This window comes from Argiope bruennichi, chromosome X2 (assembly GCF_947563725.1).
Source record: "Argiope bruennichi chromosome X2, qqArgBrue1.1, whole genome shotgun sequence".
In the NCBI taxonomy this organism is placed as follows: domain Eukaryota; kingdom Metazoa; phylum Arthropoda; class Arachnida; order Araneae; family Araneidae; genus Argiope; species Argiope bruennichi.
The window spans coordinates 111,687,331-111,701,279 of NC_079163.1; the positions used below are offsets into that span (position 1 = coordinate 111,687,331).

Here is a 13,949-nt window from a genome sequence, read left to right on the forward strand (position 1 = left end):
GGATTTTCAGCAGCCCATTTCAGTATTTCATCCATCCAATCCTTCCAAGACATGATTTAGCAATTTATCTGAAATGAATACTACAAAATTATACTATAAAATAAAGAAAGCCCACAAAATGCTGCTGTGGTTAAAAATTTTAAATTATTACAAATAGTTTCAGCTTAAATCAAATATAACAAATCTGCAATGAAAATATGGTGGCTGATAAGAAATAACTTCACACAAAACCTTTACATATATATATATATTACACCTTAAATTATACACTGTGTTTGTCTATAGTTCTTCCAAATTTAACAACAACAAAAAAACAGTTTTCTTATCCGATAACAATACTTGGTTTAACTATAAGAAGTGAATTCATAATTTAATTCACATTGCAAAAATATTTCAAAACAAATTTACCTCATTTGACAAGAATAATAATATTCCAATCTTATATGTTCTCTGTTTTTATATGTTACACAAATAAATAAAAGTATCTTCTTACAGAGATTTAGTATTTCAGTCAAATATCACAATATCAGCTTCTACTTCCAAAGGCTCATATACCTGTCTCATTGTAAAAGCTCCATCTTTGTTATGTATTTTATAGTATAATTACTTATCCATTTGAGATTAACTGCACACCATGTGAGCGTATCTTTGTAATTCAATATATATATATATATATAAAAAAAAAAAATTCCATTTTGATTTGGGTAAGGAAAAATAAAACATTTTGAATAACTTCTAATTAAAATCAGCATTTAAAATATTTTCAAATTCACCAAAAAAAAACATCCACACAAGTCTGTACAAAAATGCTAAGTATTAAGGATAATTTTACTAATTTATTTAACAAAATCTTAAAACAGTTATATAAACAAATGCTAACTGAATATGCTTTGATAATTTCAATACAAATAACCAATATTATATAATATGGTTCAAGATTAATAAAAAAAAAAAAGCTTCTTCAAAAATAACATATATCAAACTCAGTTTTGAAAGTTATTCCACATAAGAATATAGTCGATAATCATTGTAAACATGGATTCACATAAAACAGTACCAGTCATGAATATTTTTACAGCATCAACTTTAAAATTCTTTAATAACTGGAATTTTAAAAAATTCATGAAAATCTTCTCACCTAATCACTTAAATATGTGTCTTCAGTTGCAACTTGCATATAATTTATGAAAAAGGAAGAGAAATTCAACAAATCTCAAATTTTTAAATAGGACTTTGCAGGAAAATGTAAAATAAGAACCAAATGTCAATCAAGATTCTTAAGAAAACAAGAAGAAAATAGATTCCTGTTTTTTACATCAATAATAAAAGTGGCTGCTTTCAAAAAGCGAATAAGTCTTTTTTTTTCTTTTTTTTTGCAAATCCCAATTTTGGTTTCTTGTGGACATAAAATGTTTTTAAATTTATGTTTTATTTACTGATTAGGCTACACAATACCTTAAAAATTGCTAGAATTATATAAAAGAAGCGGTATTCTATGATGCAATCTAAAAGTATAAACTCCCCAAACATTCAATTATTTGGATCTAATTGCTTTGCATTCTTTCAGAAATTATGCGAGTTTCTAAAGTATACAAACCTTTCTTTTTAACATGTAACAAACTTTATTATTTTTTTTAACTAATGGAACTGTTAATGAGTTTCTATTTTAAAATTAAATATGAATTATCAATTTTAGAGATGGAGATGAAGAATGGATAAACAGTCTAGGTGCTGAAAGATGTAAAAGACAATACAATCTTATTAGAAACGATGCCTTCTCTATACAATCATCTACAAGAAAAAAACAGAATAATAGTAAAATGATTCGAGCCATCCACTTTCCATAAATAGAATCAGAAGATTAATAATAAATTCATAAGGCCTTGCCAATCTAATAAATTGATAAGTCAAATTTTTACAGTTCAAGATGAAATTATATTTTTGAACTTATTTTTAAATGGAAAATTGACTGTTGAAAAGATGCTTACATTCACGGTTATCCCTAAGATGAGAACATTAGAAATAGGAAAGCAAATTGCCTCATTTATTCTTTCTCAACCTCTATTTTTAGAATCAAATTTCTGAACCATTTAATAAGAACTAGTTGCTTGTAAAGAATGTGAAGAAAATGTGCTTGATTTAATAGCATTTTTAACTATAAATTAATATTCATAATTTTGAGACTTAGTAGAAAATATCTGAAAAATTCTCAGAACTGTGCAATTTATGCAAGTGTTCAGAGGGCTAAAAATATTGCCATAATAATTGTTAATAGTTCAATTTTTTTTTTTTTTTTTTCATTGAGGAACAAAATATGTGCATAAAATAAAAATCACCCAACTGTTTGAAATAATCCAAACAAAAAGACTATTTAATTAACCAATTTTCAAACAGAAATAGAATCCTTTCTATTTAATGAAAAATGCATTAATGGGTTAAATTCACAGTACCACTAACTACAAAAGAAAAACAAAGAAAACAGAAAAAAGTAGTCAATCAAGAAGCAATATAAAAATACTTAAATACATATGTGCATGTTAATTTATGTAGTAGTAATAATCTTTCCAAAAATATTTTTAAATCTTTTCTTGCAAATGATTTAACCTTGTTTGCATCTTTTACTAATCTTATTTGAAGAAAATAATAAATTATTATTAATCATATCTCATCCATACTTAAACATATCCCACCTCATCCCCATATTAAATTTCTATAGCACCAAACTAGAAGTTTATTTACACCATATTCTTTAAAAAGCTTATTAAAGGAAGATTATTTTAACTCTTATTTTATCTTTTTTAACGATTTTTTAATGGCAGTTTACAAAATGTAATAAGCAATTACCAAAGTGATATACCAGATGAAGTCATGAAGTACACTATAAATATATGTTTATATGCATACAAATAAATATTTTGATTATGCTACAAAAATTAAGAATGCAAATCATGTTATTGAAAAGCAAATTACCGGGAAATCTATTTGTAACATTAACTGATTTGAAAAATTATAATTCTAACAAATTAAGGAAGAATTATGTTGAATTAAAAACGTACTGATATATTTATATAACAGAAGTTACTTCCAATAGCAGTAATCATTGATAAAATAAATAAAAGAAAAAATATTTTAAAGAATACCAGGCCAAAAAAAAAAAAAAAAAAAAAAGAGAGAGAGAGAGAACAGGGGATGACTTGGATCTGAATCTTACACAGGAGAATATACATTGCAGAATATTTTGAAGATGTCAGATATAGTCAATTTCAATATTAGAGTTGGAAATCATTTATTGGGGTTAAGAAAAGAGGATGCCAAAAAAAAAAAAAAAAGGCATACTGCACAGAAAATATAAAATCATTATTATATAATTTTAAAATACATAATTAAGTGTTGTTCATTTAATCACCTTTTTCATAAAAAATAAAAGAAGAGCATTCAGTTATTTATAATAATTTCAATCTTAACTAGGGTTTATGAAAATTCCTGATTGACTGCAACCAACATACTGATTATTTAGAGACAAAGATTTTTTTTTTTTTTTTTTTTTTTCTTTCTCTCTCTCTCTCTCTCTTTCTTTTCAAAATTCAGCAGCTTTAAAAAAATCCAAGCTATGTTAATTATATGAAAGTGACTATACCAATACTGGATAGTATACTGGTCAATCAATAACATCTACCAACATTTAAATTTTTTTTATGTATATATTCCAACAAGTTTTTTTAAAAACAATTTGATGACTATCTCATGAAATTTTTCTATTCTACTTTGATTTCACACAGAATTGAAGAAATGTAATAAAGATAACATTATTTAAATAAGATTTAATATATAAAGTGCCATTACATTAAAATACATAAAGTAGATGAAAGAAAATAAATAAAATTTATAAGCAAATAATATTCTTTTTAATTGGGAGAAAAATCGCAAAAAAGAATACAATATTTTATACATAACAAATTTCAAATAAATAGGAATAGAATGGAAGATAATTTTAAAAAACCTTACAGGAATATTCATTAATTTGGAAATATAGGCACTGTTTAATACCAGAAGAGCATGATTATACACTTAAAAAATAAATATATCCATCTCATCTGATCATCTTTAATTGAGAAAAATGGAAATGTCAACAAAATTCACTCCCAATTATCCTAACAGAACCTACTACTGAGAGTGTTAAAAATCAACATTTTAAAATTTCCCAATTTGTTTCAACTTCTATTATAATGGATTTTTACAAATTTTTAATAACCTTAACATCATTTATGATTCTAAAGCTGAAATTTTGCAATAATTTTTCCTTTACTTTCAAACATACTAGAGTTCAAAAATTTTTAACAGTCCAGATTAATTATTAATTAAAATTGCAATCAATTTAAAATTTGAACTTTAATCAAGAAGAAATGGGGTGTTCAGATGTTGCTCTTTCAAAAGCAGTTGTAAGCTGTCGTAACAGAACAAAAATCATTCATTACAGATTAAATTCAAATGCAGCAGAGGAAATTTCATTTTTAAGGTAAGAAATTAAGAGTATTGTCAGAAAATATAGAGATTGGAATATTCAATCAAATCTTTAAAAAAAACAATTGATATTGATCTTAAGACTCCATAATATTTACAATTCTGAATTATGGAATATATTAAAAGTTTACTAACTAGAAAAGAATATAAATGCTTTTAATTAAAAGGAAAGGGGAAGATGCTTTTACTAATAAATAAAAAATAACTTGATTCAAAAATCCGGAATAAAAATTTTAAAGTGTGAAGCATTAGAAACAATATAATGAGGAAACTAAGGCATAATGAATATATATAAAAAAGAAAATGCCTCAACTTTAATTAAAAATTGAAATGTGAATTTTAATTTACTTAGAGAATTTCTATAAGTGTCTCACATTTCTATGTTTGTTTTATCCAAAAAATTTTTTATTCTTTATTTAATAAAATTATTTTTTACTTTTTCCTACACAGAAATAAGTAAATTTGTTAAATTTTTTTTTTAATTTCAAGTAATGGAAAGATTCTTAGGTAAAATCCATTTGTTCTGACATCGTACAAACAAATGAATCACCCAGTACAATTTCAGTTATTAGGTAATACTCTATTATATCTCTTAGGATCCTAACGAATTTAATAGAAATTAATTATAGGTCACTTTAGAATTTTCTTATATTTGATAGTTGAAGTGCTTTAAGAACAACTAAACTGTCACTTAAAAAGAAAAAAATTATCCATATCATTAACCAATGTTATGAAGACATGCATCATTAAAAAGTCTTCTCCTGTAAATAAGTAACAGTTACAAATGGAGCCCACTTCAATTTTACTTGTAGTCATAATTACAATGACAAATGAACATTTCTTTAATGCAGAAAAATTCATTCATTATTTTATCATAAAAAAGACATAGTATTCACATTCAAATTTGCTTCAAGTAGTTGTATTTAAGATTTTAATTTAAAGAAAAGTATGATAACCCAAGGATTTTTTAATACTTGATCATTCAAGATAAGTTGTATTTGGGATAAAATATGGATCTCTATAAGAAGAGAAATTAACATTTAAAATTTTGCATTACATTTTTTCCCATATATAACAATATTATAACCAATAAAAAAAAGAGAGAAAATCAAGATTTAGACTTCCAATCACCCTTCATTAGTATGAAAAACATTTTTCTTAGTGAATTTAAATTACTTACAAAAAAAAATTCAATTTTTAAATATATATAACTTTCCAAAATATTATCAATGACAGTAAAAACCAATATGTTTTACAAAGAAATAAACACTAAATGAAATTTATAGGAAATATCAAAGGATAACTAAACAAACATACTTAAAATTGTTTCTGAAAAGGTGAAATTAATAAATTAGAGGTCTAATCTACAGCAAACTCATAACTCTTAATAAAATTTCAGTGTAACCATTATTCTGTATAATCACCAATAAATGAAAGAAATACTGAAAATTTCGATCATTTCAGAATTTTTCAGCGATTTATAACAAAAAAAATGAGAATTACTGAAAATAAAAATTTTAAAATCATAAATTTATTAAATATTTTTAATAGTTTTTTTACTAATCCAATTCAATAATTTAATTAAATATAAATAAAAACTGTTTACATGAAAGGAATTGCAAATTGCTAACACTGCATAGGTAAAAATTCACTTTTATCTTAATCGCTAAACGCTGCCATTTTTATTATCCTATCCAATTCAAAATAATGAATAAAAAACTATAATAAAGAATAAAAATAAAATAAACTTGAAAAGTAAATAAAATGAAATCATATTCATTAAAAACTAAAAGTTTCTTCAACGATACTCACCTGCAGTGGATGATTTACGTAACCAGCTGATGCACTTATGGAGCTTCGCAGGTGATGGCTGATTGTTTCGAAAATGGATGAAATGGCAAGCTTATGGCTTCTCAAAATACGTATTAAAAACTGATGTCAAATGAAGAGCGACCAAGCCAGAATCTTAACTCAAATGTGACAAAACAACTAAATATTTTTTGTAGACAAAATTGTCTAAAATTTTCGAAAAACAAACCTTCAAATTTCTAAAAAATATGAAACGCTCTTTCCATTGTTAATAACAACAGCAGAAGATAAAACCGCTCTGATAACGAAGAACATGATTGGTCGAACGAGATGATGTAAACATATGTAAAAAGACAGTTACAGTTAAGGAGAAGATAATCCGAAACTATAATTAAAAAGAAATTAATATCTTTGTTTTACAATAGAATGTGTCATAACTGATTTAATTTATTCAATTGAAGTAATTCCAACAATCAAATAAGCTTCTGAATTATAATAAGAAACTATTCCCACAAAAATTTCACGAGACTTAAAATGAATTAGATATAGGATTATATGACCAGAATTCAGCAAAAATTAACTTAAATTTTCATGATTTGATGAAAAAATCATGAGAAATTTAATTTAAACTTGATTTACCTTTCTTTCAGTTATACATTTATATTCCCCTTTTCAAAAAATATTTTTAGTCATTTGAAGTAGAACCAGTATTTGATGCTCGTAAATATCAAAGTAATTACAATACGATGAAATGTCTATTCAAATGCGAAAACAATAACAAAGGAAGTTTATTTGAATTTGGCAAAAGTTAATCATCTGTGCTTGCGGGGCCTCCTTTCGTGGAGACCCCGTAAAATAAGCTGGCCTTACTCGTAAAGTAATTCTTTTAATAATAATTTGCAGAATGCTAATGTTAGTATTTGTGTATAATTTACTATCGTTTCTGTTAAAATAATTTTTTACCGTTTTATATGTTTCCAAGTTTTTATACTTTTATTATGATTTACAATTTAATTTTGTGTGAATTTTTTATATGCTTCCGATTTGAATTGTGAGTGTTTGAATTGTTTCACAAAATAGAAATTTTGTTGTTGATATTGCAGGAATGTGAAATAATTAACTTTATCTTATTTTAAGCATAGTTTCTATAGAATATTATTAATTCTACTATATTTTTCATATAAAAAAAAGCACGTTGAGGTTCCTATATTACATTCATTCATTTTCTATAAGACAAATTCAAATCGAAGAAATGCTATATTTAATAAAAGCCTTCATATTTGTCTTTCTATTTTAGTTTATTCCTGATTTTCTTCAGAAAACCCACCTCTTTTTCTTATAATACTCCCAGTTCTATTTTTTAATCTAAAAGAATCTTATCATGATTCATACTATTAAAAAGAGCCATTTGTCTCATAATTTATTTTTGTCATTGCTTATGATTGGTTTAAGAATCACCTATAAAGTACCTGAATTATCTCATAAATTACATAAAATATCATTCAAAGAAGTTTTATAGAATACTCTGATATAAATGGACTTTGTTCCTGTTTCAGAATAGCATTTTTCAATACTGGTTCGATTCTCTATATTTCTTGGACACTAATCTGAGTAGTTGTGCCTGTTATTAATACTTGAGATTACATCAGAAGCATTTCAGGTAACCAGTAAATTTCTGTTGATAGTTACTGTTAGTTAAATACCTGAATTATATTAAATTTTTGTAATTAGGTTATTTTATTTAGTTGCTGTTGCTGATTTTAAAATTAAGAAATAACTGCTTAAAGAATTTTAAGGTCTCAGGATTGAAGCTGTTTTATAAGAATGAGAGTCAAAATGTATATAATGTGACATTTTACCAGAAAAGTGCTATGCAAAAATATAATATTATGAATCGTTGAGAAACATCTTATGATTAAAATAATTAGCAATAATTATATATAATAGAATTCAGTACTTATCCTCTTTTTATAATCCTATTTTTGTATTATTAATTTTTAGTCATCCTATATCATAATGTAAATCTAGTTTTGATTTTCAAGAAATTATTAAAACTGGTTAAATGTTTTTATTAATATATATTTTTGTTTTGGTAAAAGTGTTTTTGTTTAGTGTGCCCCTTACTGTGCCAAGGTCGCCAATAAAGATAGTGGACAAAATAAACAAACACTTCTGTGAAATAGTTACGGTTATCACTTTCTGGATTAAAATTATGATATTTAATGATAAGTATTGTTTTTTCTGAGATTTTTTTTTTAACCTTTGGGATTATTACTATTGCTGCTTGTCTTAACTATTTTAAATTGAAGTTTTTCAAACCGGCTACTCCAGTCTGTTCTGTAGACAGCAAAATTTAGAGCATGCAATGCCTTCGGCATCAGAAGAAGGCACTGGGCAGAATTTGTTAAGTTAAAAAAAATACATCATGTGGCTTCACTAGCAGTGGGAGTAGGAACCTAGTAGCTTCCCTAGCACATTGAACATAAGGACTGTGTAGATAACAGGAACAGTACATAACCAAAAGAAAAGAAAGAACGGAGAAAGAAGCAATCGTAATGTTCTCCATACAAAATTTCAAACAAGGATCTTTTTCCCAACTTCATCAACTCGTTAAATTTATATATATTTCATTCACCCTTCATTTATTCTTGCACAATTACTGACATAACAAATTATCAATGAAACCAGCAGAGCACAAAAAGAATTACAAGAACTGCAAGGAATTCCGTTGCAGAAGATTTTTAAAGTAATAATTCAGGCGATTTCTTAAAGCACCTTCTGCCAGTTAAAAAATTGTAAAAGAATAAATGTTTTCTGTTCACATTCACATAAAAAATAAAACTGCAGTTTCTTATTGGCAGTAAAAACACTTTTAATTATAATACAGAACTAAATTAAAATCTTTAATAGATTTTTTTTAATTTGACATTTTTCATAAAATAGTTTTAGTTCATGTACAACTCAACCGTTGTATAAAATAGCAAACAAAACAATATTAGGTTTGCTAGAAGATAGTTTTGTTGGGTTGCCAAATTGGTTACCAACTCGGGGGCACAATAAAGAACAACCTTTATTTATATAAGCTTGTAGTAAAAAATATAGCAGTCATCAAAGGCTAAAATATATTAATTCAAAATGTAGGAAATATCTAGTTTTAAACAATATAACTTTCTTATAAATATTTTGTGTTTATTTTTTATAGTGATTTGTTTATTTTATGTAACTATGTTTTTATCCCTTTAATCTTTTTTCATATAAGGATGCCTAGTAGTATATTTGTGAAGAAAGAAAATGAAGACTCCCAACCTAGTGTATCTTTTTCATCTGCCATGGGTATATCGAGTTTAAACAGAGATGGAAGTCGAAGTGCTTTCACCCCATACAAGGTGAGAATACATTTCTTGTTTTAAGTATCAAGTAATTATTTTTATTGATAGCTATTAAATTCATCATTCATTAACTAAATATATTACTTTAATTAAAAATATTAATTAGTAACTATTGCATTCATCCTTTTAGTTATTGAGCATCATTCGTTTTTGATTTAGGAAAACAAATTTGTTGTTAGAACTATTTTAGAAATCAGCAAATACTTAACCATACAGAGCTCAATTCTTAATTCTTCATCTGAAAAATTGCCTTCTTACATAGATATAATAAAAGATAATAATTTTGTGTTATAGAATTATCTTGAGAAAAATGCCACTGTGATGAAAAGCCATAATTCAATTTATTTTAAACTTGAAATGAAATTTCTTACATGTTCAAAGATAAAATAATGCACAGTATATCTGAGCCATGGCCATTTGAAGAAAGCATGAAGTACAGACTTCATCAGTATATTTTTATAGTAAAGAAAGAGGAAGTTGGCAATCTTTAATAGTTATGATGAATGAACATCCATTTTGAAAGTAAAATTAAAATTAAAGAATTGGTTTCACAGCAATTTAAGACAGTAAAGGTTACAGTTATTAGACTCTGAGAAACACAGGAAAACCCAAAAACCCTTGCAATTAAAAAAAATTAAAGTACTTTTTATGTTATTTTAGTGGTTTTGTCACAGTTTGACATCGAATCAGATAATATTCTTATTCAGATACTTTCATTAAAGACTCTGCTTTGGATTTCTTAGATGAAAGGGCATTTGTTTATGGCGTAAATATAAAACTCAAAGCCATTCTCAAAAGTAAAACACAACCTTGTTTAATGAATTCCAAACTACATATACATCTTTTTTAACACCGTTGCCATTCAGAACAAAACAAAAGCTGAAACATAGACAATATTTATAGATATAGAGAATCAACACGACATCCTCCCACCTAAGTTAACATTTTACATTAAAACTTTAACTTACACATAGTTGCAAGAAAGATATATAAAATTAACAAAGTTAAAATTGTTCACAAGTCCAGTCTTTTAGGTATTTTGACCGTACGACCTGTTCTAGTCTTTTGAAACTGTGGCTCAAAGCTTACATCACACACATCGTTAGAGCCAGACTCTTTACAAGTTTCCAACTTCTTAGTTGAAAAGTTCTCCACAATAAAATCATCATTAGAGACTTCTAGTGGATACAGTCTCTGAGTCGGTCTTAGTAATTCTCCATTTGCCGTTTTAAGTCTCACAAGTCTTGTTACTCCATCTTGACCTGGAATAATCTCTATTATTTTTCCCAGTGGCCAATTCAGTCGCTTGGTGTTGTCACTTCCTATCAATACAACATCACCGATATTCACTTTCACTGATCTTGTCTTATCCGATTTTTGAATAAGTGCTCCTAGATATTCGGATCTAAATCTTTTTCGCAGATCTTTTTGTAAGTTTTCTCTGTATTTGACTCGTTTATTCAGACTTCTGTGCCCAATATCTTCAGGATCAGGAACACCACTTGTTTGAATGTCTTGAAGAAATAGAGATGGACTTAAAGGCATCAAAGTAACATCATTTTCAGTAACATAGGTCAATGGACGGGAGTTGATCACTGCTTCACAGTCGCAGAGAATGGTGATCATTTCTTCGGAAGTTAAAGAAGCTCTTCCTAGTACTCGCCTCAGTAAACTCTTGAGAATACCTATTAATCTCTCCCACCAACCTCCCCACCATGAGGCAGCTGGTGGATTAAACTTCCATTGAATTGGTGATATAGATGTATCATCAATAATCTGCTTCCAGTTTAGATCTCGTAGCGCATTTGAAGCTCCTACAAAGTTAGTTCCGTTGTCACAGTAAATTATTTTACTTCTTCCTCTGCGGGATATAAATCTTCTAAGGGCTAGTAAAAAACTCTCAGTAGACATGGACTCAACCAATTCTAGATGCACTGCCCTGTATACGGCGCAGGTGAATAAGCAAATCCAGGATTTGGTGTTACCTTTTAAGATCACTGGACCAGCAAAATCAATGCCACAAATTTCAAACACTGCCGCTTCTCGGAGTCTGTCGTTTGGAGGGGTTGCTGTGCAAACTTGCACTCTTTTTGCAGAAAATCTTCTACATACGGTGCACTTATTAATCAGAGATCTCACCGTTTTTCGAGCATTAAGAAGCCAAAATCTCCATCGAAGAATATTTATTAAAATTTGGGTACCAGTATGTGCATTTTTCTCGTGATAATATCGTATTAATCTCTTGACCACCTCATGATAGGACGGAAGAATAGCTGGAGTTTTAAACTCTTCTGAATCCTGTCGAAAGGTAAGTTTCGTTTTCAGTCTGAGGATTCCACTCTGATCCTTAAATACTCCTAAAGTTTTTAATTTATTATCTCTCTCGTCTACAAAGCAATCCTCTTGAATCATTTTGATTAATAATTTCTCGGCTTCAAAAGTTTCATCAAAATCAAGGTCTCCATGTCTTTTCTTAATTTTTTCATCTCGACAATTAAAGGTAAACCGTAGACTCCAGGCAATTAGATGAACCATTTTCTGGTATTTCGAAAAATATTTGTAATACCAGTCTTCCTTAGGAACAAAACTTGTAGAAATCAAACTTCTTGTCACAGATGAAACTATGGTCTTTTTCTTTTCCCGAACAATCTCGTTTTCATTTAAGCTTAGATTTCCTTTTGGCCAATCCTCTTTAGGCAAGTAAAGCCAACTTGGTCCTAACCACCAGTTAGATTTCAATAAAGTTTGAGCTGAACAACCTCTACTCGGGAGATCAGCAGGATTCATCGAACCAGGGATATGTCTCCAAGAACTTTTATTTGTTAACGCTCTAATTTCCTTCTCTCTATTCTGGGCAAAGACATTCCAGGCTTCTTCTCTCATAATCCATGTCAAGACAGTCGAAGAATCAGTCCAGAAGTAAACTTCTTCACTCTGTATCTCTGACAAAATAGAAGTTGAAAGTCTTGCTGAGACAGTAGCTGCAAGTAACTCAAGTCTAGAGATAGTAATCCCTTCCTTTCCTGTTGGTGAAACTCTACTCCTGGCTTGTATAAGTTGTACTTTAACTGAATCACAAGTCTGTATTTCGATGAAAGCAGCAACAGCATAAGCATGCTTACTAGCATCACAGAAAATATGTACTGAAATATCTCCACTTGCAATCTCTGAACCAAAATATCTTGGAAAACGGATTTTCTCTAAACAGTCAATATCTTTTAGCCATTTTAAAAATGTATTTTTTGTAATTTTATCAACTTCTTCATCCCATGTTATTTTCTGCTTCCACGTTTCTTGAAGCAATAATTTAGGAATTAGGATGACAGGACAACATATACCAAGAGGATCGAACAATCTATGAGCTGTAGATAAGATTGATCGCTTAGTTACCTTTTCAAAGCATAATTCTTTTACTCTTGCAGTATTAATTCGTAGAGTGTCAGATTTTTTATTCCATACCAGGCCGAGCACATTTGTATCGGCAGAAGTATTAGCATTGACATCACTGAACTCCCACCCTCTAAGCTTGAATTTTTTCTCGGCCATTACCTCAGTCGAAACGTTAATAAAACGATATAGCCCTTTTTCATTTTTAACGCAACTAACACAATTGTCGACATAAAAACTATGCGCAAGTTTTTGAATGACATCTTTTGGATACGAAGATTCTCCAGTTCCTATTTTTTCCAAAACAGTTTGTAAATGAAGCTGAATAGTAGAATTTAGAAGAAAAGGGCTACTCGATACACCAAAAACTACACGGCAATGTCTGTACTCTTTCAGCTGACCATCATTACCAATCCACAAAAACCTCAAGTAATCTCTATCCGTGGGTGAAACACCTATTTGTAGAAAGACTTTTCGGATGTCAGCAATAACACTGATCTTCTCTTTTCGAAATCTGCTCTATTAGATTCGGCCCCTTCTCAAGACAATCATTAAGACTAGGAAATCCCTTTGCCTTGGCCGAAGCGTCAAAGACAGGCCGGATTTTTGTAGTGCTATTCTCCTTGATAACTTCTCGATGAGGCAGATAATGTACTGCAGCCTGATCATTTTTGGCAACTTCCTCAATTACTCCCTCCTCAAGCCATTCCCTAAAAACATTCTCATAAGCTTCATAATTAGGCTCGGTTTTAAAACGTTTAACAGTCTTGTTCAGTCTTCCCTTTGCTAAATCAAAATAATCTGGGAGTGGTGGATGATCTTCCAACCAAGGCAAATCTACTT

The 13,949-nt window shown here is 28.4% G+C and overlaps 1 protein-coding gene across 4 annotated transcripts in view; it reads left to right on the plus strand.

Annotated features, from left to right (window-relative positions):
* The first annotated feature begins 7,034 nt into the window (after positions 1 to 7,034).
* Positions 7,035 to 13,949, plus strand: part of LOC129960409 (ankyrin repeat family A protein 2-like) — a 32,474-nt gene continuing 25,559 nt past the window's right edge. Inside the window, exons 1-3 of one of the 4 annotated variants that reach the window (XM_056073830.1) lie at positions 7,035 to 7,207; positions 7,887 to 7,990; positions 9,590 to 9,716. In XM_056073830.1, coding sequence (XP_055929805.1) covers positions 9,591 to 9,716 — 126 coding nt within the window. In that variant the 5' untranslated portion in view covers positions 7,035 to 7,207; positions 7,887 to 7,990; position 9,590. Of the gene's footprint in view, positions 7,243 to 7,886; positions 7,991 to 9,589; positions 9,717 to 13,949 lie in introns of all 4 variants that reach the window. The other 3 variants (XM_056073828.1, XM_056073827.1, XM_056073829.1) reach the window with 3 other exon arrangements.